The sequence below is a fragment of the Bacillus rossius genome, chromosome 3 (assembly GCF_032445375.1).
Source record: "Bacillus rossius redtenbacheri isolate Brsri chromosome 3, Brsri_v3, whole genome shotgun sequence".
Lineage (NCBI taxonomy): Eukaryota > Metazoa > Arthropoda > Insecta > Phasmatodea > Bacillidae > Bacillus > Bacillus rossius.
Window position 1 is genome coordinate 40,614,309 of NC_086332.1, and position 27,046 is coordinate 40,641,354.

The following is a 27,046-nucleotide window of genomic DNA, read 5'->3' on the forward strand; positions in this document are numbered from 1 at the left end:
ATATTGCATTATATTACATAATATTATATTACATTATATACTTTATATATTGCATTATATATTTTATGATATATATGATTTTATGATATATATTAATGTATATTATATTAATACATTATTTATTTACAATTTATATGTTTATATTTACATATATATATATATCACTCCTTTATTTGACCGTTAAACAGCCTCTCATGTTTAATTATTCATTTCAAGCCAAAAAAAAAACTGGGAAACGTTTGTTGTCAGTTGATGACTTTGATAGAAGAGTGATCAGAGACACTAGCCACGAATTTTATGCAGTAAAAAAACGACAAGGAAACTACTGCCAGTTTTGAAAGAAAAAATTCGGATGGAGTTAGGGAAAGACATCGCTGCGTAAAATACTCAAAGAAATGGGTTTTGTGTGGAGAAGAAGCCAAAATAAGCGAATGCTTCTTCTCGAAAGATCTGACGTTGTTGCTTGGCGATAACGGTAGCTGACTCAGATGAAACAGTGCAGGGAGACTGGGAAGAATATATTTGACATGGATGAATCCTGGGTTGACACTAATTTAACCTTTCAGAAATGTTGGCAAAAGAAAGGTGACGTTGAAGGTGTAGGTAATGGCAACAGGAAATGCAGCGCACAGGCTGATAGTTTTAAGCGTTGGTTCTAGGCAGGGTTTCCTTCCTGGAGCCTCTCTTGTTTATAAAGCAAGCACAACAACAGGAGACTATAAAATACGCGAGGATGGTTTGTTATAAATATGGTTTTCGGACCCCTCGAAATTACTAAAATGGTTCTTTCAGAGTGCTGTTATGGAAAAAATACCAACCCGTGTTAAGGTTCTTGAAGTGCGTGAAAGTGTCATGTCGATCGTCTTCACATTTCAGCCAAACCAAATGGAAAAGTAAGCATCAGCGAGGGAGTTACATGCAAGTCTTAATTAATTGTGTTTCCTACAGCAACCCACAATTACAAATTTAGTTCTTAACTTTAAAGAATTGTATAGCTATGTTTAACTATGTTTAACTAAGCTGCCCAGTCGAGCAAATGGTGCACTACCTTTAAATAATAAATTACCGTAAAGCATTATCGCATCTCTGTATCATTAAGATCTGCGCTGTGTTGCACCGTACGTGAGATTGTTTTCGACCAATGTTTTCGGAACGGCATGGAGACTTCCAGGCCGTTGCTATCAGCGGAGCAGACAAGGCGGGACGTGTCGATTACAAGGTCGCTGAGCTCTAGGGAGTCGACCCGCCAAGACGTCGCGGCCCTACTATACCTTTCACTAAAAAAGATAACTCAAGGTGGCACAGGCCACATTCCCTTTTCTACTAAGAGCACCGATTTTACCAGCCAGTAGCAAAACATATGGGAATACCAACTCTAATTAACATAGTTAGAATACTTAACTCCCATAATTATCACCATGTCCAAAACGGATTCTTCTGCTCTACTGATTGGCCTTTCACAATTCAATAGCTGAAAGATGTTTAGCCTCCAAATCAGATGACAAAACCATAATTCTTAGCAGCCACGCCAAGGTCTATAAATTAATGTTTGTCAGTGATTTCAGCTAAGAGACAACGCAGTCTCCTTTTAAATGAAATGCAACTAAGTTTAGAATGGTTACCAATTTGCAGAAATAAATGTAGTTCAAATTTAAATGTGTTCATCTTGTGTACTGCTGACATTATACTGCAAATTACCCTCATAAGCGTTCGTGTTGGTTATAAATATTGCATGAAAACCTCACTTGTGCTGTTGTATTGTCGTCAATATTTTTGTAAGTTGTTAAATTATATATTTTTAGTTATATTATATATTATTATACCTTTTTTTTTGTTTGAAATATATTTATAATAATAATTCTTAAACTGGCTAGTATTTTAAACGCAGTGGCCAAATTGGCTAAAAGATTAAAACAAAAAAACCTTTGTTGTGTTACATATATTTTTTTTTAAATCAGCGATAGTGTATTTGTCATCTGATCATTGTGTTTGTTGTTTTTGTGGTTACGTGTTGTTTTGGCTTTGTTTGTAGGGGCGTATGCAGTATTTTCGTAATTGCATCTGCCCATCAGGAAAAATACTGCAATCATGGAAACACGGGAAAGCATAAATACAGATGGGAATGTGCCTAGTGATGAAGAATTATTGGTTGCACCAAACAGTTCTAGGGAAGCAGGTGGTTCCTTTGTCTCCATTATTTTACTTTTTGTCTTATTTTTGTTATTTGAACATTGAATAACTATACGATTTCTTTGCAACATAAAACGCCATTAATGCAATCGCATGTGTGACATTCACAAATGAAACGAACATTTATATTGGGGCACTGCTGTTCCTCCACAATTTTATTCCATCAATCAATAATTCACGCCACTTTATCTTGTATTGTTTATCGATATCGATGAGACTAAGTTGCAATTCATTCATGCGTAAAACTATTTTAAAAATATTTGTTATTAGCCTCATCAGAATGTCGTGACTGCTAAACAAATAGGATAAATGGTTTTGAATCGAAATAAACCAAATTACAAATTAAATAATCAAACATTGACTAACCATAGAAATTGAGACAGGAATTGGCAATGGTTTACAGTTAGGAACCATCCATCTCAAGATTAGCCTGGCATGATCTAGATAATTACCTACCATTTAGAGAAATCATAGAAAATGGACATTAAAAAATCTGACCATGCTTTGATCTCACGTTGTACCAAGTGCGAACTCACGGGTTACTACTGCCACCTCATTTCATTTGTATCACATAGGAAGGCCTTGATCGCCAGGATAAAAATTTTTTTGACCCAAAAATGACCACCTAAAATATATACAAATAAGTTCTTGGCATTTAATTTTTTAATATATAATTGCCAATGTCAGAATGGCTTGTGTTTAGTCCCTAAATTGTATTTTCTGTAGGATGAAAATGGCTGAATTGTGCTTATACAATTTTTTGGACATGGAAACTGTGGTACAAAAATCCCAAAAGGAAATGGTCATTATCAGGCTAAATAAAATTTCTTGAAAGAATCCATTTGGACATCAGAATAATTGCATGCCAGTTCTGTGTCTTGCTTATGGTGTGGTACTGCATCTGATGCATTTCTAACATACCTGTGGTGTTCTGGAATTACAGACCTCAAAACTTTGAAAAGGCCTCCAGCTATATGGCACTTGGGTTACCAGTGTTCATAAAGTGGTTTCTTTTGCGTAGAATTTCTTCACTTACATTGGTTAGAATAAGGTATTAACAATTGTAGAATATAATAAGGCAGTTCCTGTAACGGTTACAAGTTTCGGCTTGTCCCTCCACATATGTTGAGATGTTCTGATATTCCTGTGATATCAAGAAACTTAAAAAAAAAAACATTATTGATTTATTCAAAATAATCTCCTAATTCAGGTGTCGCAGACTTTCGAGTGATATGAGCCAATTATTGAGTAAACAGATTCTCCTATTTTTTGGAGAACCACAACATGTATTTTCTCTGTATCTACATGGATTTTTAAGACATTAAAAAAATACATAAGATAAAAATATTTTATTCAAAAATACAACATAAAGTCTTAAAAATATATGCTATTAGGAAAAAGAACATGTAAATTAAAAAATATGGTAGTCATTAGTAGAGCTTTACTAATAAACTGAGAAAACCTAAATTATTGTAATTAATTATTAAAATAAAAAAGCACCTGTGTGAGTGCGATGGTAGGGTGTGAGCCCACAGGTTGAGCAGATGCGTTGTGATTGTGCAGTATGATTTTATTCGGCTTCTTTTTTGTGCTGTGGCAGTGTAGTGAGTTGTAGAGCCGTAAAATCCTATGAAAAGTTTTGCATGCGGCTTGCGAGTCGCGGTATGCCGACCCCTGCTCTAGTTAGTGAAAACAGTTTTTTTTAAACATAAGATGTTCACTATGTAACGGATGTCTGTAACTGACCAAGGTTACACAGTGGTAAGACGATCGACTTTCTCTCCAGATGATATGGGTTCCAATCTGCGTCTGGCCATCATGATGTCAGTTTTTCATGGCTTCCCAAAATTGCCATACTATGGATACCTTATCCAGTTTCCTTTCACGAAGTTGTTGAGTTTATCCATCTCTAATTACCTCTTTATCAACAATACGTTAAGCCACAATAAAAAAGGTTTGCTGTAATTTTTAAAATGTGTCACTGTGAGCAATATTGGGCATCACAGGCCTTTTTTGTTTTACAGTTGAAGACACCACGCAATGGTTCAAGACCAGATATGCCCTAGCGCTGATGGGGTTCCTGGGCTTTGCAAACGTGTACGCGATGCGCGTCAATCTCTCGGTGGCCATCGTGACGATGGTCAACAACTCTGCTATTCCTCACGATAACACCTCCAGCTTCGTGGTGGACACGTGTCCCATCCCGATTGCGAACGAAACCAAAGTCGAGGTTAGTGGAGACGTTGGAAGTGTGCTTGTTTATTGTGTTCCTTCTTAAAACTATTTCTTTCCATTCATAAATTTACTGTAAGAAAATTCACATTTCTATCACATTCATTAAACAGCTATAAAATATAATTTTTCGGAGGAACAACAGACCATTCAAGTTTGTAGTTTTATCGTTGTCAGACCATTATTTTTTTACGTGAACTTTGTGGTCACGTAGTCTGTTCGATACGTGCCGTAACCTGTCTCGTGTTTCCCGCAGCCAGACGGCAGGTTCGTGTGGGACGAGAAGACCCAGGGCCTGATCCTGGGCTGCTTCTTCTACGGCTACATCGTGACGCAGGTGCCCGGAGGGCGACTGGCCGACCGCTTCGGAGGCAAGCTGGTGTTTGGCCTGGGTGTGCTGCTGACGGGCGTGTTCACGGTGCTCAGCCCGCTGGCCGCAGAGCTGCACACGGGCTTGTTCGTGGCCATACGCATCTTGGAGGGACTCTCCGAGGTGAGACTGCCACCTTGCAGCGACGCGCGTAGCAGTCACTGCTGAGGACCAGGGTGTGTGGGGAATAGCAACAAGTTAATACTGTATGCTTACAACCGAAATATACCCTAATAAACAAAAAAAAAAAATTAACATTCAAACCACAAAATTTTGCATGAACTGCCAACTGTAACTTCTTTTAATACGTTGTACTGTTAATTTTACTGATGAATTGCATTGAAAATATTTTATGTAGCACCTTAACCAATACATGTATTTACAGTACTGTATTCACCCGAAAATTATTCGACTCTGAATGTAACGCGACCCCAAACTTTTTGATTATGAGTTTATAGAAATTGCTTTGTAGATTGGAAATCACAATTCAATTACATAGCACTTGATAATTATTTAAATTAGAAAAAATATTTCATATTTACTAGACCTAAGTCACAGTTACAAAAAAAAATAGTTTTTTGTCTGTATTTGAAAGGCAGCTGTTCAGAGAGCAAAGAATGTGGTGATAGGTCTAGCTGGTCCCCTGGTGAGGGTGAAAGAGGAGGAGGGGGGGGGGGGGTCCTTCCCCAGCCACAGTGAAGAGAAGCAGAAGAAACCCAGTGACACTCCACTTTCTCCCTCTCCTTTATCCTGCATCTCTCATCTGTCCAGGAGGCCCCGGACTTTAGTGGCAATTGTATTCGGGTAACCATGGTATTTCGGGCACACAATAGCTTCCCGACAAATTTTTCTTGTTGAAGTTCAAAGGCTAGCATTGGAGCATTTATTTATGTACAGACAGTGTGTTTACTTGGAGTGATGTAAGTGGAATCCGTGCCGCAGGGCGTGACGTTCCCAGCAATCTACTCCATGCTAGCTCACTGGGTGCCGCCCCTCGACAGAGCAAAGTTTGCTGCCTACGTTTACTCAGGTAACGCTCCAGACAGCACTCTCATCCTTTTATCTCGGCTCTGAGCAGTCGTGTTAGTGTCATTGGATTGCAGTTGGAAGATTAATTTAAATAGATCATTATTGCAGTCATAATTTGGAATTCATTTTTACAAACTATCGTCACAGAAAAATTGAGTTATTGAACATTAATGTATTAATATTATTTGTATTCATTATAATTTAACCTGTACTGTACAAGAAATTGCATAGATGTTAATTTTGCACGGAACATGAAACAGCAGATATAACCATTTTGTTTTTTATCAGTTTAAATGTCTCATTGCTTTATCTAGTCAACGATCCATAGGTTGTATGTTATATGTACGTATGAAAGTAGTGAAAATAATCTGTAGGAACAAGATTATATGAGAAATTGCGATAAAACCGAAAAGCATGTCAATACACCATAGAATAAATAAATGCAAGTTAATACATCATTTAGCACCGAAATGCAACTAAAACCATGAAATTAAACAACTTGACAAAACTTGTATAATAATCATAAACATTGAATCTTTTATTTAGTTAATTCAATGGTATTAAAGTTTTTAGGATGAAGTTTGTACTATAAAGTGTGAACTAATGTAAATGCAGAAAAAGAATTTTATTTTGTTTGAGCTTGCATCTCTGATTTGTAACACTTTTTACATAATGATGTTGCCACATTTTCCAAAGACATAAAAATTGGCCAATTAATTTTCATTTTTCTGAGTATTTCTGTCTCAGACATGCTCATTACCAAATATTTTATTGTAATAGTGCATCATGTATGGATCACATGTGACTATTTTGTCGAAATATGTGTTGAGGAATATTTATTTTCGTATTTGTTAATTAAAACAATGTTTTTATGAATAAGGACAATAACATTGAAATCTCCAATTATAAAACTAACTTGGCCTAAAAGTAAAACTCTAAAATCTTGTCCCTAATAATCAGTACTAAGTGTCTGTACATGTGTGGTTCTGTGGCGTAGGCTCTAATTTTGGCACCATCGTCTCAATGCCGGTGTCTGGCTACCTCTGCGACCTGGACTTCTTGGATGGCTGGCCGCTTTCTTTCTACCTGTTTGGGTCCTTGTCCATACTGTGGTTCATCGCCTGGATATTTGTGGCGTACGACACGCCCGAATCTCACCCGCGCATCTCCTGTGCCGAAAAGAATTACATCATCTCCTCAATAGGCTCCGTCAGTCACAAGGTGAGACTGTGAGTCGCAGAGGTCTGTTGTGATGACCAGCAATTTGTTTGTGGTATTTGGAATTTTTCGGTGCTTTGTTCAAGGAAAAACTGGACACTTAACTACAGAGCAGACTTGTCATATAAAATAGCAAGAGACATTCTTACTATTGTTACGAAGTATCTCTTCATTTCATTACATAGCTGTATCCAACAATGAATTGCAATTTGTGTATGCTCTATCCACTATACAATGTAGCAAAGACAAAATTATTGTACTTTAGTGTATGCATTTTTTTAGTTGCTTATTTTGCATCTGTTGTGCATTCTTCCAAATTTTGTGTTGCATAAATGTCTCTTAAATTATATGTTCCTAGAGATAGTATTACCTTTAACCGTATACTTCAAAAGTTTTGAGATAATTTTATTTGTGTCTGTACATTCAATTTCTGTTATAAAATTTTTGAAGGAACCCAAGAATTTTAACTAAAGAAACAAAGTAAGTGCTATATGTATGCTGTGGTAGTACGCAGTTTGGGAAACTGTTGATGCCAGCCCCCCACCACCTCGTGTGCGGCCCGCGTGCTACTGCTCCAGGTTGTATGCGCCAGCTTGCAAGATTTACCCGTAAAATGTACTGAAAAAAGTTTTACTGTACAATATCTGTTACTTTACTGATTTTCCAACATTTTTACATTATTAAAATAAATCTGGAAGACCTTGGTATCGTATCAGTGGCGGGATATCAAGGTCAAACAAAAAAAAATATTTATCTGTGTCGTCTGGTTCTCTATTGATTGCTGCAAGCCAATTTTTTTTTGTTTATCTTTTGGGCTCTCGCTGTTAATATTACTTATTTGTCTGAAGTCTTTGAGTGTTTGAGTGAATTACATAGTGTGCAAAATGGCAGTGTTATTGTTTGGTTAAAATTGTTTATATAATTCATTTTTTTATTTAGCTTGCATAAAACATACTGCTTAGTGCTTTGTAAATATGTAGTTATTTAGAGATGTGTGTGTATTGTAATTACATGTGTGGCATCAGTACGATTATATTAATGTTTACTATATGAGCGGAAAAACCAAGCAGTACTTTCAGGCATTCAGAGCCGTTGTCACACACACTTCTCCTGGTGTAACGTAAATGTCGCCTTAAAAAAACTTTGGATCTTTTAGTTTCAAATACAAAAAATAATAAATGTGATTTCATCTATATATCTGTGCCTCTCTATTTATTTTACTTTTAATTAAGTGAACATAAACCAACAAAACAGGTTAAAAAGTAACTTAACTACATATAACTTTTGCTATATGGGTTGGCAAATATTGAAATATATTAAAACTTTAACATTTGAAGTATGGGCCGACCCTAATTAGAATATTATTATTAGGTTTCCTTTGGCATAGTTAAACAGAATAAGAAACAATAAAAGGTCAAAATAAACAATCCCAGAGTTTTAATTCTTAGTGCTTAGAGTTATTAAAGTCCCGTAAGTAATTGTTCCGGATGTTCCAGTCTCTTCAAAGTAGTAATCTAATTGTCATGCTTGGGCATCTTTGAGAATTTGGAGGTACGGAGATTTGAAATTAGCTGGCTGATGGTGATGTGTTACGGGCTACCAGGGCACCTTAGCCGTCCTGGGTCCCCGAGGAAGGGAGCGAGGATGCGGTCGTCATGCCCGCTCCAGGCTCTTGAACTCTTGTCTGTGAACAAGCCCAAATCCAACATGGTCAGAACTGGTTCACAGACAGTCAGTAAATGTGCAAAAATACCCACCAAAAACAGTGACGGTCGGGGGATAAAAAGGTTGGCAAAAACTCACCAAACAGGGAGTGTCTCGTAGTGCTCAGGAAGGTAGCCCGCCAGGATGCGAGGCGAAGACAAGTGTCGAACATGCACGGTTGCCGGGGATGCTTCCATAAATTAGGATAATTAGGAATTTAGCTACGTATAACAATTTCCACTAGGCACACAGACTGACTAATTACTGGTTAATATAAAAATTAGGGTAAACATTCCTTGACTAGCTGACTACATTTTCGTACGACGACCGACTGAAGTCTTGCTGTGTGCTGGCTGAGGATCCGAAATAGTCAGTCTGCTAGCACGGCGCGGAGTCCCTTCGGTGCGGGAGCAACTCTTAATTAAAAAGGTGCTTTCTTTCGAAAAAAAAAAGGGAGGGGACTTTGGCTTCCGGACCGAAAGGTTCCGAAATTTTCCGAGGGGGTGGTTGAGAAATACTGACTTTAATATCTCAATGTTGGTGTTAGTGGCCAATCGCAGCGCGACGTACTGAGGAGTGGCCGAACGAAGAAGAAATCGACTAATGCATCTCTTGCACGAGGCGACTTCGAAAGCATGGGGCTTATGGAAGAGACTAGTGGAGCGCTGTGGTGGCTTGGAAAAGAATTACAGGACACTGCTTGTGGCTTGAGTCGCCAGGGGGCAGGCATTTCTCAGAGGGCGTTCAAACACCCAGGGGAAATAACTAGCAAATCCGCTGCTAGAGGGCAGAGGCGGTACTTTCGAAGATCGAAGGCTGTCTTTGACTTCGGCCGGAGTTAGTAGCCGGTCAGTGCTCTTGTCAGTGTTCCCAGGAAAGGCTGAAGAGGGGGGGGGAAGTGGAAACTACACAACGGTGAGAAATTAAGCTCTACAGAGGCCAGAGATGTGCCAGGACTTTGGATAAAACGACTCGCGATGTTGCCTCTAGGTGCTTGCCTCAAGATAGCTCCGAGAAAAACTGGGCCCTGGGAAAACGCAGGGATAAGCCGTCTTGATCATGGCTCGGAGGAGAATTACAGGTGATGGGCGAGCATCAAATTGGGTATAAGATGAGACACAGGCTGACTCGCAAAGACTCGGCAAAAATCAGATCTAGTGCTGGGAACAGATTGGGAGGCTAGCCTGACAAAGATTAAATGGGAGTGTACAGAGAGTGGAAAAAGTTTAAAATTTTAGCTGCAAAATGACGTAAAATTATGGTTCAAAATTCAAATTTAAAATTGTGCCATAAATGCTAATTGGTGGCACACCGTGTATGTGCAAGATTTTCCATATATTATCAAGTCTGATAAAGATAATACGTGTACTTTCTGTACTGTTTGTCTTTGTGGTATAAACATTACACATGGCAGAAAAAATGACATTAAAACTAAAAGAAATGGCAAAACAACAGTAATACGAAAAGTGGCGAAGAAAACAAGATAATTCAGAATAAGTTTGTGGAAACTGAAAACGTAGATAATGCTATCATTATAAGTGACTGTTCTTGCATTTCATTATCAAACACAACCTGATAAGAAAGCAACTGCACCAGCACTCAAGCATTTCCCGTAAGAAAAAATAGCTAGTACAAAGTACAGTGTTTATTAATTTGTGGGGTTTAATTGTAGAGTAACCGAATTAACCATTAAAATTTTTCTACTGGATTGGGAATTGTGGCAAGTATGTTGTCTGCAGGCACGGCGAAAGGTCCCGTGGATGTCAATCCTCACCAGTTTGCCGCTGTGGGCCATTCTCGTGTCTAATTGCGGCCAGTCATGGGCCTTCTACACGCAGCTCATGGACCTGCCCACCTACCTCAAGAACATCCTACACTTCGATGTCAAGCAGGTGGGTGGGTCGCTCCGTCTCGCCGTGAGTCCTCGGTGAAGCACGGCCACACCCTGCTTTTTCAGGACTCTCTTTACAACTAGCCGTCTGGCACTAAACATTGTGCTGCTAGAGGATATATTTCAATCCAAACTTAATGGATTCAAAATTTTAATTGGATCATTTCATAATCATCATTAACTGTTTGTAATCAGTTAATTCAACTTTAACCATGAAGGTACTCAACCATAAGGTAGTGAGTCCTTTTTCAACACATAATTTAGGTGAGTAAAACCCCATCTCTTGAAAAAAAGTTTATCTGTAGATGCATGTGATTAGTATAATATCAGTTATAATAGAGTTTACCAAAATTTTAATTTCTTCATGTCTGTATTAATGTCAATTTGTTGTATTTTTGTATAGTGGTGTCATTTAAAATTTAATTTCCTCATACATAAATGGGGAAGATTCCTAGAAAATTAATTTCTTTGTAGACTTTTCAATGATGACAAAATAAAATGTTATGAGTACACGTGGTTAAAAACTGTTCTCTCTTTAGGTGCATGTGTCTCAGGTTTTATTAATTTTTAAGTCGAAAGGCATCGTTGCCTAATTCTTACAATTTGTTAGACATTTTAATTGCAGGGGGGGGGGGGGGATAGAGAGAGAGAGAGAGAGAGAGACACTACAAGAATTATCTGTAGTATTGAATTTCCTCTTGATAGAATCGTGGAGTGCGTGATACAAGGCATCATTAGTCATCTCACTCAGTTGTTGGGAGCTCTGTCTGCGACACGATGCAAATTCAAATCAGTTTGTATTGTACCTACAGAACGGCGTCTTGACGTCGCTGCCTTCGCTCAGCGCCTGGGGCATGGGCATAGGCTTCAGCTACCTGGCAAGCTGGCTGCTACATCACAACTACATCTCCATCCTCAACTCCCACAAGCTCTTCAACACTATTGGTGAGTTGGCATTCGTGTTGGATGCCAGTGATGAAATGTATATTTCTGGATATCTCAACAGCCTCTGTGCTAAAGATATGGCTAAGTGTAGATTGCACTGCAGAAATTTTTATCTGTTTTACTAATTTATTAGGAATTTTCTGCTGTTTCTGTTCTATGACAACCACTTTAAGGGGTACCATCTTTGGAATGTTATTTTGTTTGCTATGATTTATATCATTTTTGAAATATTTAGCCAAGATGCCGCTAATAGTTCATAATTTTCTCTGTGTTGCTTGTAATGGTGTAGTGATTGAATCCTTAGTCTGTAGGCAAGTCTGTAAGCAAGATGACAAGGAATAGCTGTGCCATTTTTTTTTTGTAATCTGGCTTAACGTGTTGTCTACCGCGAGGACATCACAGTTCCAGGAAACTGGAGAAGTAATCAACCATGGTCTCTAGTAAGAAACCACTCTAGCATTTGGAAAACCATGAAAACTAAACCTATGATGGTCAGAGTGGTATTATATCCAGGGTGCTCTGCAATGAAGGCCCAGTGTGTTACAGTTTGCAGCATGTGGTGCCTTTGCGGAGCTGGTGTCATGGGTCACCATTCTGCTGGTGGCGGCAGGGTCCTTCAAGGGCCCATCCTACGCCGACACCATATGCAGTCGGTGGTGGGTGGATGGTTGATGTTCCTCTTGTTTGCAGCATCGGTGGTGCCCTCGCTGGGGCTGGTGGCGGTGGCGTGGGTCGGCTGCAACCGCGAAGCAGTCACCATCCTACTGGTGGCGGCGGGGGCCTTCGGGGGTGCCTCTTACGCCGGCAACCAGATGAACCACATGGCGCTTAGCCCACACTACGCCGGCACCATGTACGGCATCACCAACGCAGCCGGCAACGTATGTGGCTTCCTGGCGCCGTACGCTATCGGCGTGCTCATAGACGGCAAGGTGGGTGCTTCAGCTTCTGCGTTCTGCAGTCCGGTCACACCTGTCTCAACACATCCATATACCACTACCCGTAGACTGGGAATAACAGTCTGGTTTACACACAGTCAGATTGGCATGGCCTCATATCAAGAGTAGTTCATCAACTTAAATTCTTGGAAAACAAGTTGGTGGTTATTAAAACTGTCATGTAAGATACAATCACCTTTTCATTATTGAAGATTGGAAAATGAATCTGTACCATCGTATAAGAGAAGTTATCGGAGTATGAAATTAGTTGACTATCAGCTTTATAAACATAAAGGGGAGATCAGATTTAACTACCTTTTATATTCTGGAGTATAAAAAAGAGAACAAAACTTAACTTAAACACTTCAAACTTGCATAAATTCTTGTCTTTATTCTTTGGGAAGTACATTATTATAAGTTTACATAGATTAGAAGAACAATTTTTATGCATCCAACAACTTAAAAGTTTCATGTTTTTTCGATGCAGGTCTACAAGTCGCTAGGCTTGTGATGAAGCTATAGTGTGAAACGAAGGATATTAGAATAGGTCTTGAGCAAAGAGATTGAAAAGTTCTGTAGGATGAGGTTGGACTAGTGGTAATGATGTTGGTGAACTGTGGATAGTAGCAGAAAGTAGTATCAGTTTTAATCTGAAAATCACAAACGTAATTACGATCTCAAAAACAGCTGAGCTGAGCACTGGGTTCTTTATTTATTTTATTTAGTCAGTTGACTATGTGAAAAGAAGGGTTTTCTTAAGTTGACTTTTGTAAGGTTGTGGGTTTTACACAAAGGCTTTTAGGTGACAAGATTTTCAAGATCATAAGTGGGTGCTGAACATCTTGGATATAAAATATGTAGTTATAAATTTGAATCATGCTGGGGTTTTTGTATTTAAATGCACACCTTTAATCATATTGACTAGAAATGAGTGAAACTCCAATTTTAACACACAATCCTAGCAGAGCCAAGCTTTAATAAAATAACAGCGAGTTGAATTTTCTAATAAATTTTTATTTCAGCTGAACTTTGTGAACAAAATATCAGAATTCTATTTAATTGATCTTACAATTTATATAATTATGTGCAAATTCAAAAAGCAATATTTTCATTACCTTTAAATAATCATTTATCAAAATTATTTATGAGACTATATTGAACTTAAAATCATGCTCTCTGAAGTCGCTTTAAGGTTATAAACAAACTCGTGTCTTTTTTACAGTATACAGTTATTTTATGTGTTTGTGACCTGCCAAAAGTAAAGAAAAAATAGAAATGATTTTCAGCCAAGTGCTAATCTTTGTTTCTGTAACCAGACACAACTGTTCCTTTCAATCAGAAAAAAATTTACTTTTCTTTCCTCTTTCTCCCAAAATTTAATTTTTTCAAATTTCATTAAAAAATTTTTTTAAAGTGTTTGTTTCAATAAATTTAACATTTCAATGCTGTAGTTTCTGAAGAGTGAGTTAGTGAGTCAAAAATATATTAGTTTTGTAATAAGATTATTGTAACTTAGATTAGATTGTCGATCTCTCTGGAACTACTGACGTACTTGTCGCACGCCTCTAGAAACATGCTGTGGTCGTGTGATGTTTCCCAGGACACGCTGGTGCAGTGGCAGAAAGTGTTCTACATCGCAGGCGCGGTGAACATCGCGGGCAGCATTTTCTACCTGGTGTTCGCGTCGGCCACGGAGCAGCCATGGAGCATAGCTGCCGCCAAGGAGGACGAGTCTGACGCGGAAGACGACGACGAGGAGCCTCTGTGTGAGTGCCCGGCCGTTGATGTGCCGTGTTCACCTGAATATAATGCCAAGCCTAAAAGTGGTGGTCGCATCATACTCGCAAAGTGTATCTTGCCACTGGAAGCTGTGAATTTACAGAGATGGGAACAGCTTAGTTGAAAAACCAAATGCTCTAATTAGTAACTGCGTCACTTAAACCCCTTTAGACCACTCTCTGTTCACAGCTTTCTGGACCATGTAGAAGGAAGGGAGCGTGACAGATGAGACAGGATAACACTTTGGAGGGGGGGGGGGGAGCCAGTTCACTGCGGCTGCTAGCCAAGCCACCCCCTCCCCCCCTCAACCCTTCTTTCACTCCCCGAGGTGACCACCTTATATCACAGTACTTTGCTTTCTGACTAATGACTAATGAAATACAGCCATAAAACTCTTTTGTTCTAACTGCAGCTTGCTGTTTCAAAAAAGGCCATGAAAATCACTCTACTGACAGAAAATGAAATTTACTAACAGCTTTTTTGGTATATATGGTATAAATTTACTAATTTAAATAATATTTAATTTTTGTGTGTTTGAATTGTGATTTTTACCACATAAACTACTTTTCATAAACATAATCAAAAAGTGAGGGGTCGTAGTGTATTTAGTCTCCTTATTTTCAGGTAAATACGGTTTCTGTGCTCTTAAAAGCTAGCTGGCTTAATCAACACATGATTTATACAAGCATTTCCTCAAAGATTTTGAAGGTACTTCACTAAATTTTTCACAAAACTGATATCAGTTTGGGCTTGAAGATTCATTGTTAAAAAATAACAAATGTGTTGAAAATTTATAGAATTTCTTGTGCCTAAGTTTTGATGTGGTTAAATTTAAATTTAATTTTTGGAGTTTGAAAACTAGAAAAATATCATTACGATAATTTGACAAGTCTCCGTCAATTGGAACCAAAGTCCACACACTATGTATTTATTTTCCAGTCGAGTAAACACACTGTGTTTTGACTAGATACTAAGCATAGGGCCAGAAATTACTCGCAGTATTGGAACTAAACCAGGATTATTTAATTTTGATTTTGTATGAGGAATATAAAAGTTCAGAAAACATTTATGTTCAAAATACACTACCTTGTCAAATATTTGAAAATAATAAATCTTACAAGCATTAATTATATTTGTTTCAGATCCTTGACAAGTTGCTTGAACAGGCAGTTCAGGTGTTGCATATCTGGAGCCAAAACGTCACCTCGCAAGTAAAATGAACTAATTAAGGCACTTTGCCTCATACGTAGATTTTACGTTGTAATTCCAAAAATGGTTGGACAAGAATTTCTTCAGCAGACATAAAATGTTTGCCCACAATTTTTTTACCTAATTTCTATCATTAGGCACAGTTTATATTCTGATGTATGTACATACATACTGAGTGTGTATGTTGCTCTTAATGTTTGCAAAAATCAGCTGTCTAATTATCATGATTCTCATTTGCTTAGAGCTTTGGAAGTATCTGTGTAATATTGACTGCCTCATGTTTTAAGACATGTGGGCAGTTTTTTTTACACAGGTACACCAATACACATACATATATATGTGTATTAGGAAAAACAATTTTAATTGTTAAAATAATAATTCTTTAGACTGTACTAATGACAATAGTGTGTCCTGTGTTGAGCATGTCATAAGTCATGTAACACATGCAAGTGATGTTACCTATAGATAGCGCTATTGGTGTATTTGTGTTTGTAATTTTTAATTTTGTATTTTTTTTAAATCAAAAGTAACATACCAGCTATCTTTAAAAATTATGCATACATATGTTATTGCAGGATGTTATTTTTATACTCTTTAGCCATGCAGGATAAAGGCTTGCTGAAAGCTGTTTCATCTTTTTTTTTTTTAATTTACATCTTGACTCATTAAAATTTTTTTCACATTTCAGTTAGTTGTACCATGTACGTAACTTGATTTTAGGTTATGTTGTCACGTAGCATCACAAGATTGCATCTTGTTCGTGATGGTTTAAATATTACAAAGTGAGTGTAATGCTCTAATAGTATGATATGTTTGCTGGAGGAGAAATCAGGGAAATGGAGGGGTAAGTTGCATTTTTAGCTTTTTTTTCTCTCGTAATAACATTACCAGATTTAATGTTGTGATCGTGGACTTCTTCATTCCAATATTATTCTTAGGAGAAAAAGTGTAACTGAAGAATTTATGGGTGTGTCACTTTTTGTAAGTGGTCAATTATTATTATTATTAGCCATTTAACACATGAGTGGCTAATGGTAATTTTGAGTGCTTGACTTTGACACATTTTTCCATTTTTGAATAATAAAGTGTTACATGGTTTATGCATTGCTTCTTGAATGAATATATTTTTATTAGTTGATGCCCATTATTTAAAAAATTTCTTTCCTTTGTTCAAGAAGCTTTCGAAGACGCTGCAGTTGTTTATGCCAACACTTTGGTGCAGGTTAAATATTATGTTTGCAACATTTATGAGTTTATATAGTAAAGTAATTTATAAAGGTAAAGTTAACTTTTTATTTAGCATTAGATTTACATATATTTAAGTTCCTGCTAGCTAAAACCTATCTGCCTTGCTGGCAAGGCAGTGTGTAACAAAGAGAACTGTCTGGGTTGTGCGAATGCTGCTCTTCATCAAAACATCAGGTGTAGAACTTTCATTGAAATGAAACAAAACTGAGGACATTTTCTGCTAAGGTTTACCTATCAATTAAAATTGTTTCCACAATTAACCTCTTTTATCGCATAATTGTCGCACGCATATTTTAGGGCGTCAAAATTTGGATTTAAAAACCTCTCGCGTAATCGTTGCATAGGGTTGCCAACCGTCCCGTATTGTACGGGATTTCCCGTATTCTGTGACTAAAAGAATTATCCCGTACGTAGGCAGGACGGGACGTGATATTTCCCGTATCTTGTTTAAAGTTCAATTCACACACCCGCATTAAATTGAAAAAGTATTTTCCCCGCCTGCGCCGCACCACCTGTTATATGTATTGCGACATTGCGAGGCTCCTTTTACTCCGCAGTTCACTGGCCACCAAATAGTTCATGTTGACGCCGACAGGTGGCAAGTTGTTAAGTTTTTTTGTGAAACATTGCTTTTTGTGTCTTGCATGTTGTATATTGTGTACTATATACCCGAGTTGACATTTAATTTAAAGTTGGGTTTGTTTGGTGAAATGAAAAATGAGAAAATATATGTTAGGCATACATCTATTAAAATATATTTTTTTAAGTTGCTTGTTATGGTGTCCCTAGAGGTGGTTCTAATCTAAGGGGGGCGGGGAAAAGGCTAAGTGGGTTTAGCAAACCTCCCCTTCCCACACTTTTTTCCTGATCACATTTTGCATTGGAGAGAGTTGAAGTTAGTTTACCAATGTTCAATCACATATGAGATATCTGGAATTTTTATACTTTGTTAAAAAAAAATATCTTTATGTTTTAAATTCATCACTCAAAAAAATTATTAGGCCAATACAAAAAATTTTTATATTTCAACCAGGTGCATAATTTATTTTCAGATACAAAAACTGCTAAAATAGCACAAATTTGCATCTAGAAATTCCCATTTTTCTGGGGGAGGACCCCCGGACCCCCCACTCTATTAGGTGGAGTTCAGTGTCCCTTATGCTCAGGTTGAAATAGTTGGTAACCCTATCGTTGCATGATGTTTTTGGTCCCGCTATTAGATTCCAAGCTCTTTGTGTAGGTATTTTTTCCATATAAAACGATGTATTTTAAAGTAGAAATCTAATATTTATTAGGGCATTACCACTTATTTAATTAACGGAAATACAAAGTTATCTGATGTGTAAATTTTCTTTAAAAGACGTTTTTAAACATTATAACATTTATCTGTTCTTCTGCATCACCAATGTGTACTGCTTATAAAAATGTAGCCAGCGCTAGTTGGCATCATTCATGTTTGGTTATGTTGCTTCCTGTATAGAGCGCGCACTCGTAGTCGAATATCGATATCTCGCCGATTGCATGCAACACGCACTATCTGTAGAGTGCTGAGTTAACTACATCTGATGGCCCACACTCTTTTGTGGTGAGTGTGTACTATGACGATAGTTATGCATTCGTTCAGGCTCGCATTCAGGTCACAGAATTGGCTTTTCTATTTAAAGTTGAAGAAAGGTTTTTGTTGCATGACTTATTAATTTAAATTGTTTGGTGTGCTCTTTTATACTTTACTTTTTAAATAAACCTACTTTCCATGAATGGGTTTGTTTTTATGAATAACTATACACTATACCTAACAATATTTTTTTTCTTGCATAAACGTCGCACCTCTACTTTTCAAACTTGATTTTGGTATAAAATGTGCTACGATTATCCAATAAAACACGGTAATAGAACATGTAAAAGAAAGTAATGTAATTGAACTTGAATACACAACATTCATTATTATTACTTAGGTAACCAAAAACTGACAGAGGATAAATTATAATTATAATATTGTAATCCACCTTTGTAACCAAACTTTATTTAAAAAAAGATGAAATTTCAAGGAATTAAATAAGTGGAAATAATTTTATGAAATTTTAACGAATGTTGAATATTGAGAGTTGCCTATATTAAAGATATAATTTTATTTAGGTCATCTTACATTAGTGATATGCATTTGTTTTATTTCTCCCTTACATGCAAATTGTCTTACATTTGAAATCTTACTATAATTAAAACAGTCTTATATTTGAAGTTGTTTTCTTTATTTTGAGAGCATCTAATATTTTAAGCTAGGCATTCTAAATTCAAGTTTATCTTATATTAGAAGTCATCCTATATCAGGTTGTATACAGTTAATGAAAGTCACGAAAAGGTAACGAAACTTTATTGGTCAATAAAGTCACAAAGAGTCCTGAATTAACAGTAATGGTGCTGCAAGTGAGGAAATGATTTTCCCAATAGCTTTTGCATGTTGTTTTTTGATGCCTCACTTCAGTTTATAGTCACAGTATATCCATATAGTTAGAGCCTGTTCACTTAGATCATGTAAAAATTATCTTGGAAAATGTTTTTGCTTTTTAACTTCAAAATTATTATGTTCTTATTTATGTTTAATCTTGCTTATAATATTAATAGGACCCTGTGTTATACGAGTGAATGATGGAAAATTATTAAAATGTCTTTAAATATTTAAAATTTGGTTCATCAAATATGTTTAGACACATTTATCTGACTTGGTGAATGCAATTTAAAACATTTAAGAATTGATAGTTTACTAAAGATTCTAGTTAGGTTATAGTAAAGTATAGATAACTCCCAACCAAATTAAATGTTTATTAAGCACTTGATTATTGATTTAACTTGAAACTTTTTTGTCGCGAACTTTCGTTACAAAAACTTACTTTCAAAATTGAAATTAATATTTCAAATTTTCTACATTGATACCATTTGCACAACCCTAGTAACTGTTGGATCTGTTTTTTAAGTGAAATTATATTATTTTGTAGAACAATGTACAGTAGAACCTTGTTATAACAATTTTGTAAGAGTTGGTATAAATTTTACATTAAAGACAACTATTTAAAAAGAGTTGCATTTCAAAACATTTATTTTGATTTGTCAGATAATTTTTTTAGACAATTTCCAATATACTTGTCTGAAACAATTGAGATAGTGTCAAACATTTCATTGCATTATCGAGTAGTGTTTGAAGACAAATTTCCTGTTTGAGAATGTGTTTCAAATTCATCTTGCATGAGATTAAAGTCTTTTTCACAAACCAGTTCTCGCCCCGTTTCTCATTTAAAATTTTTAATTTTTTTTTGATGTGAAACACTATGGAAAAATATTAATAATTTCTTTTTTAATTTCTGAATTGACTATTTAAAAGTGTTACATTTTTAAAGTGTAAATGAAACTTAAAAAACAGGAAATGTATATTCTTGGAGGAACTGTTACGGTTGCGAAATCACAGTGTTTAAAGGAAGAATTGTTTTATGGCAGGGTTCACCTGTAGTAAAATTATTATATAAGTAGAAACCAAAGTTATAAAGAGACTTGAAGTAAATGCTGTGCCTACCACACAATTTGTTCGTGAATACAAATTTTTTCTGTTCCTAACACATTATTTTAGCCTTTAATTTGCTGTTGATGTTTCTTGTATGCTACTGTCATGGATTGATACATTTAATGAAGTAAATTTTTAAATCCATGTTAAAATAGTTAAAATAATTTTGTATGACCAGGTGTCAATAATGTAACTATGTTCAAGCTTTTATAATTTTTTTTTTTATTCAATTGACTATCAGACTTGTATTTAAATGATAATGACATGCATGTTGCTTTCAGCATTTGACTTCTGTTTTAAGTTTTTTACATTTATAGTGGTTAAACAATTTTTTGTGCAGAAAATTAACCAATACACACCCAATTTGGCAATACAACTTGGATCAACAACATCTGGGATGGTGGTCTCAGTCTACATAGAGGTACTGCTACCGGTGTCTAGGGAGTGAGAGAATATGTAGTTGTTAAAATGGTGATGCTGATGTGTTCGATAGTGCAGTCAGATGGATGTGTTGTATCAGATCAGCAGAAAGCATGTGTAAAGTGGCACAATGTGGTAGGAAACGTACTCGTCTGTATTTTGTTGTGTAATGGACAGCTTATTGTTATTGCCTGTGGTAGGCTTCCATTTAATTAAAGTCTTTTATGATGTGATATATACAATATATTTAATGAAGGGATGTTTTATATTGGTTTTCTGTATGTTTGTTGTTAGTTAAGTTTGTGTTTAAAAATATTTAATTATGTGTACAACATACTCAGTCATAATCATTACTTTTAGCTTTATATTAAAAGTTTTTACTCTTATTCACTTTTTGTAGGAAGGATAAAAGTATCTCTGTCATGGTCTGCTACTTGAAGCTGTGAGATGCAGTATCTTGTAGGATAAGGAACTCTGAAGCAAGACAATGTCATAGTATTTACCTTAGCTCTGGTAAGGGTTATTTCTATTACAGGTTAGGAAGAAAACAGTATTTTTTATGGGCGAGTTTCACAGGGATATTTTCAGCCGCTAGGTGCATGGTTGATATGTCACTGTGATATGTTTGCTGTTTGTAAATGAGAGAACTATAAATATTGATTAATTGCCACTCCAGGGAAAACGGTTATATCCTATGGTCTATAAACTATCTGTTTTTATTTTATGCATGTGGGATTTAAATAATCAACAAATTAACAATTGCTGTAGTCTCCATACTTGAGAGTTAACTAACTGTGACTAATTGTGTGACAAATTAGGGCCCTAAATAATTTTGAGATTGGGGTATAAATTTACGGAGTTTATGTTACATTAGTTTGAATTCACACTTTGTAGAAACCAAAACCTAAATCATTAAGTAACCGTTTTGCACACACCTTGAAACGTTAACGCTTGATTTCAAACTTATTTGAAAAATGCATCATAATGTAATTTAGTTATTTATTACTGATAATAATGTACATTAAAAATACGTGCCCCTAATTTAATTGAATATTGGGGGTAACTGTAGAATAGTTTTTCCATCCTCAGTATTGTTACAACCCCGTAAGAAGCAACAGTAAACATGCAGAAGTTTCACAAGTCCTTTTGCTTACAGCAAAAGAAAATAAATTATGGATGTCACTGAGAAAGAACATCATTGCTATCTGGTAGAGAAACATTTTAGTGGTTAAGTTATAACATTGATCTTCGCACCCTACAGTATAATTAACCCTAGCTTTGGCCTAGGGTCCTAGGGTAATTAAACACGTGTATGTATCTGAAATAGGAGCTTGCATAATGTGGAACAGTTTGGTGTGTAACATCTCATCTCTCGGTATACAGCATTTGTGGGAGAAATTTCATGAATGCGACGAAACTCATGGAATGGAAATGTGTAACAACCACGGTGCTCCTATGTGGAATCAAAGCTCACAAAGCCAAAGGTAAACTTTATAGTATTAACTGTTTAACGAATTTTAACAAAATAGGCAATATTTTAATAAAATTCCTTCTCAAAAATCACGTTCAACGCTGTGTTTTAGTATTTTTTCAAGTCCTTTTTTGCTTTCATTGGAGCCGTGTTATTATGTACGTAGTTTAATATTTTGCTTTGCACATCAAATGATTCCATAGTTGACGTAGCTGTGCCAGCAACGAATTCTAGCGACGGATGTGGAAACTACTTGTAATTCTTGTCCGCGCACCCAAGCTCACAAAGACAAAAGAAAATTTTATAGTATTAACTGTTTAATGAATTTTAACAAAATAAGCAATATTTGAATAAACTTCCTTGTCGAAAATCAGGTCCAAAGCCTGGGTTTAGAATTTTTTCCAGTATTTTTATCTGAGCTGTTTCATTATATAGTTTAAAATTTCAGTCTGCTTATCAAATGAGTCAATAGTAGATGTAGCTGCTCTGGCAGTGAATTCTAGTAGCGGGTGCGGAAACTGCATGTGATTGATTCACTTTCACAAATGTAGTTGAAAACACAGTTTGGGTATATTTATAAAACTCTGCATTATTTAAAGTAGTTCTATGTTAAATTGTGTGTCTGAGTTTTGTATTATAAGTATATTTGCAACACGAGAACACATGGATTTGTTCATTACTGAGTTTAGATGTTACACATCTTGGGTGAGTATTGAAAGACTTTCTTTTTCTTTTTTTAATTAAAAATACTTGCAACTTTGTCTTAGCAATTTTTTTGTATAAACTTTACATAAATACAAATTGCTTGTAATAGTTTTAAATTAAAAGTACAGTAATGAAAACATGTATATAAAGGAATTGAAATACTATACATATATATATATATATATATATATATATATATATATATATATATACACATATACATATACAGTAAACTCCCGGTATATCGCGCCCCGATTGATCGCGGAATCGGGTATATCGCGGGTCAAACCATGTCCCCCAGTCAGAAATGAATAATAATAATGGAATAAATGGTTGACAGCCGATTAGGATAATTTTGCGTTGTAACTAACAAACTAAGCATCGGGCAGAAAAAAGCCTAGGCGTAGAAAATGTCCGCAGTAAAATTCTAAACAAGATATCTCCGTACATTATTCCTCTATCTTGTAGGGTTTTCAAATTATGGTCCAATCCAGCCCAGTGATATTTTCTGAAACACTAGTTCTTAACGTCGCTTTATCTCACAAATGAAGCATCGGACAGGGGACCTGATAAAGCCCACCTTCCAGCGACATTGTCCAGCGTGACTCGGCTGGGGATTGATGTTGGATAGGCTTGGTTGTCGGCAAGCGCTGGGTAGGGAGAGGCGAGCCGAGAATATGGAGAGAGGTAGAGATTAGAGCGGGCAGAAACTTGTCGAGGGGGAGTGGGGGAGGGAATGTGTTCACGCAGCACACAGGCAGAGCATGAGTCACTTGACTGAGCAGCGTCCCTGCGTACAAGGCAAAATCAGGTAGTCCGGTGTTTAAAATTCCACTCCAGAATCTTAATTGGTACTTTACTGGACATCTGTATATAAATGTTTTGTTACAACTTAAACCTACAGACGTAATATTATTGGGTAATTCATTGTATTATACAAGTTCATCTTTTTACTTTGGTATAATGTTTTAACATTAAATAGTAAAGTAAATCGGCTAGCGTATTTTTAATCTTTGCCCAGGAATTCCCAGTGGTCCAATATTTACTTGAACCATACTGTACCACTTTTGCCGTGAGGTAGTAAACAAGTCCCGGAAATGTTTATGTGTAGCGGTCTCCCGACCTTTAAACAGAGGCTGGGGAATATAACACTTGCCGATCCGAGCCACACACACTCAGCAACTCGACACAGCTTTTGGTGAAATAAGTAAAGACAAAGTTTAACACGGTTTTTAATACGGTGTCACTGATTGCGCTAAAATTAAATTGGCGCAATTTTTGTTTCCCACATGTGACCATTTATAATTTACTGTAAGCATGGGTAATAAAGTTTAACCACTTGACACGAAAGACGATTCTTTATTTTTTATTGTACGAATGCTAGAATCGTTTTTTTCCTGTATCTGCGGCCTGCTTCTACAAAAGACAAGCTATCTGTAAGTAAATCTAGAATTTTTATTTTGTCAATCAAACTCGGTACTTTGCGATTCATATTCGGTTTGAAGTATCACTACGGCCTTTCTTTTTAGAAGACTTTGACCACAGAATCGTGTGTAACCGCACACACTGCGCTTACTTTGTTACGGACACTGACGAAGCAGATACTGTGGCTAACACCACGAGACTGGCAGCAGCAGCTTGTGTGCCGCACATGTGTATGGCGGCGTGTGGCGCGCTCGTAGGCCGTGCGACAAACTGTGCGCGGCACGCGGAAAAATAAAAACAATTCAACATTTAATATTTATCTTTAAAATTTATTATTTTTATTTTTTCACCCGTGTTTAGTGGAAACTGCGGATGCAAAGTCCGCACAAAGGCGGGCCGTCTATACTGTGCGTGCTTGCCGACCTATTAGAACACAGGCGGTGTTTTATGCCTTTTGACCTTGGTCACATCGAAACATCGCGGTTATGCAACAACGCGGGTAAAAGTTATGTCCCCCGACAACCGCGTTAAATAGGGAGTGTACTGTATATATATATATACACATATACATATACACATCACTTATCAAGAGATGAAAAAAAAATTGTTTTTTATTTAGTAAACTTCATAAACAATTTTGGTCACCAATGATTGCCGTGTATTGAAAGTTGGGACTGTTTATTTACAAATAGGTAAATAGTTGCACATTTATAAGAATACAGTGTAGGTCGATATATGTGGTTAATACAAACATCCCAGAATGATGTAAAGAAACAATTTGAAGTTTCAATACTAATGCCATTTCTTTAGTTCATTGTAGGTTCAGGAAACAAATCTTGGAAATATTCCAAATTGATGGTAGTATGTCTCTTTGTAGGTAATAATCTACACTTTTAATTTATTCTTCTGTCTTAAATCCTTTTCATTGTGATACGGAGGAAAATATTTTTTTGAGCCACAGATGTAGCAGATGGAAGCTATCATAAATAATATGTATTTTACAAGCCCTAAAAAAAGTATAAAATTGTGTACAAGTTTTTACTTTATTTGAATTTGATTTTAAAATTATATAAAAACTGTGATTAATTTTGTAATAGTTTAGTTAATACAAACCTTGTTAATGCAAAGTGACAAAATTAATGGTCCCTTCATGTTCGTGTTATTGAGGTTCGACTCTTACAAAGGCCTACCTTCCATATATATTCTAGATCACAGACTTCCATGGTTTCCTGGTCGAGACCTCGTCCTTTTAGATAATGTGCCCGCTGCGTGGTCATGTCTTGTAGCAGTTGTCAAGGCTATTACTGAGGCCTGGTGTTCTGTGCAGTATTTACTTAGTAGTAGATCCAGCTCAGCTGGGATTGGTAGAGACAAGATTTGATGGTTTTATTTTTGAAGTGAAACTTCTTTGGGTGCGATGGGAGTAAATAATGCAACGTTGTCGTGAAATGATTTCCAATGCTAAAAGGTTGCAGACGGTGCTGAGAACTCGTGTGTGCAGCTCAGGTTGAACCCTGCCATGCTGCAGGGATAGGCAGGTCGTGGCGGTAGGGACCCGCCTACGCCTGACGCCAGCCGACTTGCTGGCATCTAGTAAGGGAGTGTTTACAGAGGGCAACACAATGGGGTTTGAGTTTATTTTTGGAGTAATAATTTTGTTAATTAATCTTTATTTAGAAAATTGTCCTTTTCCTCTCTCTCTCTCTCTCTCTGCCGTTGTACCCCTTAAGGATTACTTACCTGCCGAGGTTTGAATTGCCAAAGAAGTTTCACTTCTATCACATGTACTGAGTTACATGTGCTCTTTTGCTGTGAGTTCTGTTTAATCATAATGATAGCATCTTATTGAACACTTATGACACTCATAACAATAAAAATAAATTTGCAATACCAACATCGTAATGTATAAATGAGTTGGCTAGAACAGTTTTAAATTTTTCCAATCTATTTAGTTCATACATTTTTTGTAAAACATTCATGCTGAATAAAATTACATTAATTTAATTTAATATATAAATATTAAATTTTTGTGATTTAAGTTTTGACTAAAAATGCTAATTGACATGCTTTTCTGAATTATTGCTGTTCAGTCTATAATCTTATTCCTAGTGATCGGTTATTGAGGTCAGCCATGATTCCCAGAATCCAGACCATCCTAAAGGGCATGGTCTTAACCCTTAAGTTTCATATAGAGGTTAGAACCTCAAAGCACATCCGTCATTTGTACTTGGCCATTTCAAAACCCAGCCTCATTTCTAATATGTTTTGTTTTTGTGCAAATACATTGTTTTATGTTTGACCGACACTGTATTCGGACATTCAGTATTAATATGTCTGCTAAGTATCATCCATAGAAGAACTATCTGTGATCTAATGTTATGTTATTGCCGCAAGGCTGAACATTCTCATGCATTTATTGTCACATCTGTGTGAAACGGTGATTCTGCATGTGCAGTTTGTTGGTACATTAAATTATATACCTACTATGTCCTAGTGTTTTGTTTTGTTCAGAATGGTTAGACTAGCAATTCTCAACCTCCTGAGTGTTGGCATGTGAAGGGACCGTCTTCATTTAGGATCTGTCCATAGCAAGACAATGTGGGCAAAACCTGTGAGCTTAGTTAAAAACTAGACTCAGCATGTGATGTGACACACCTGCTTCAGGGATTTTTTTTTAAAGTTTACCCAGGATGACAACGTTGCAACGTTAACAATTACA

The 27,046-nt window shown here is 36.4% G+C and overlaps 1 protein-coding gene across 1 annotated transcript; it reads left to right on the plus strand.

Annotated features, from left to right (window-relative positions):
* The first annotated feature begins 1,935 nt into the window (after positions 1 to 1,935).
* On the plus strand, positions 1,936 to 26,813 carry LOC134530567 (sialin-like). Its single transcript, XM_063365517.1, has 10 exons — positions 1,936 to 2,176; positions 4,215 to 4,420; positions 4,679 to 4,915; positions 5,735 to 5,822; positions 6,819 to 7,042; positions 10,483 to 10,635; positions 11,447 to 11,579; positions 12,270 to 12,511; positions 14,118 to 14,283; positions 15,439 to 26,813. The coding sequence occupies exons 1-10, from the start codon at positions 2,089 to 2,091 to the stop codon at positions 15,444 to 15,446; spliced, it is 1,545 nt and encodes a 514-aa protein (XP_063221587.1). The 5' UTR covers positions 1,936 to 2,088; the 3' UTR covers positions 15,447 to 26,813.
* Positions 26,814 to 27,046: the final 233 nt, after the last annotated feature.

Coding starts and splice junctions, on each gene's coding strand:
- LOC134530567 (XM_063365517.1), top strand. CDS start 2,089: ATGGAAACACGGGAAAGCATAAATACAGATGGGAATGTGCCTAGTGAT. Junction 4,916..5,734: donor TCTTGGAGGGACTCTCCGAG/GTGAGACTGCCA, acceptor TCCGTGCCGCAG/GGCGTGACGTTCCCAGCAAT. Junction 5,823..6,818: donor TGCTGCCTACGTTTACTCAG/GTAACGCTCCAG, acceptor TCTGTGGCGTAG/GCTCTAATTTTGGCACCATC.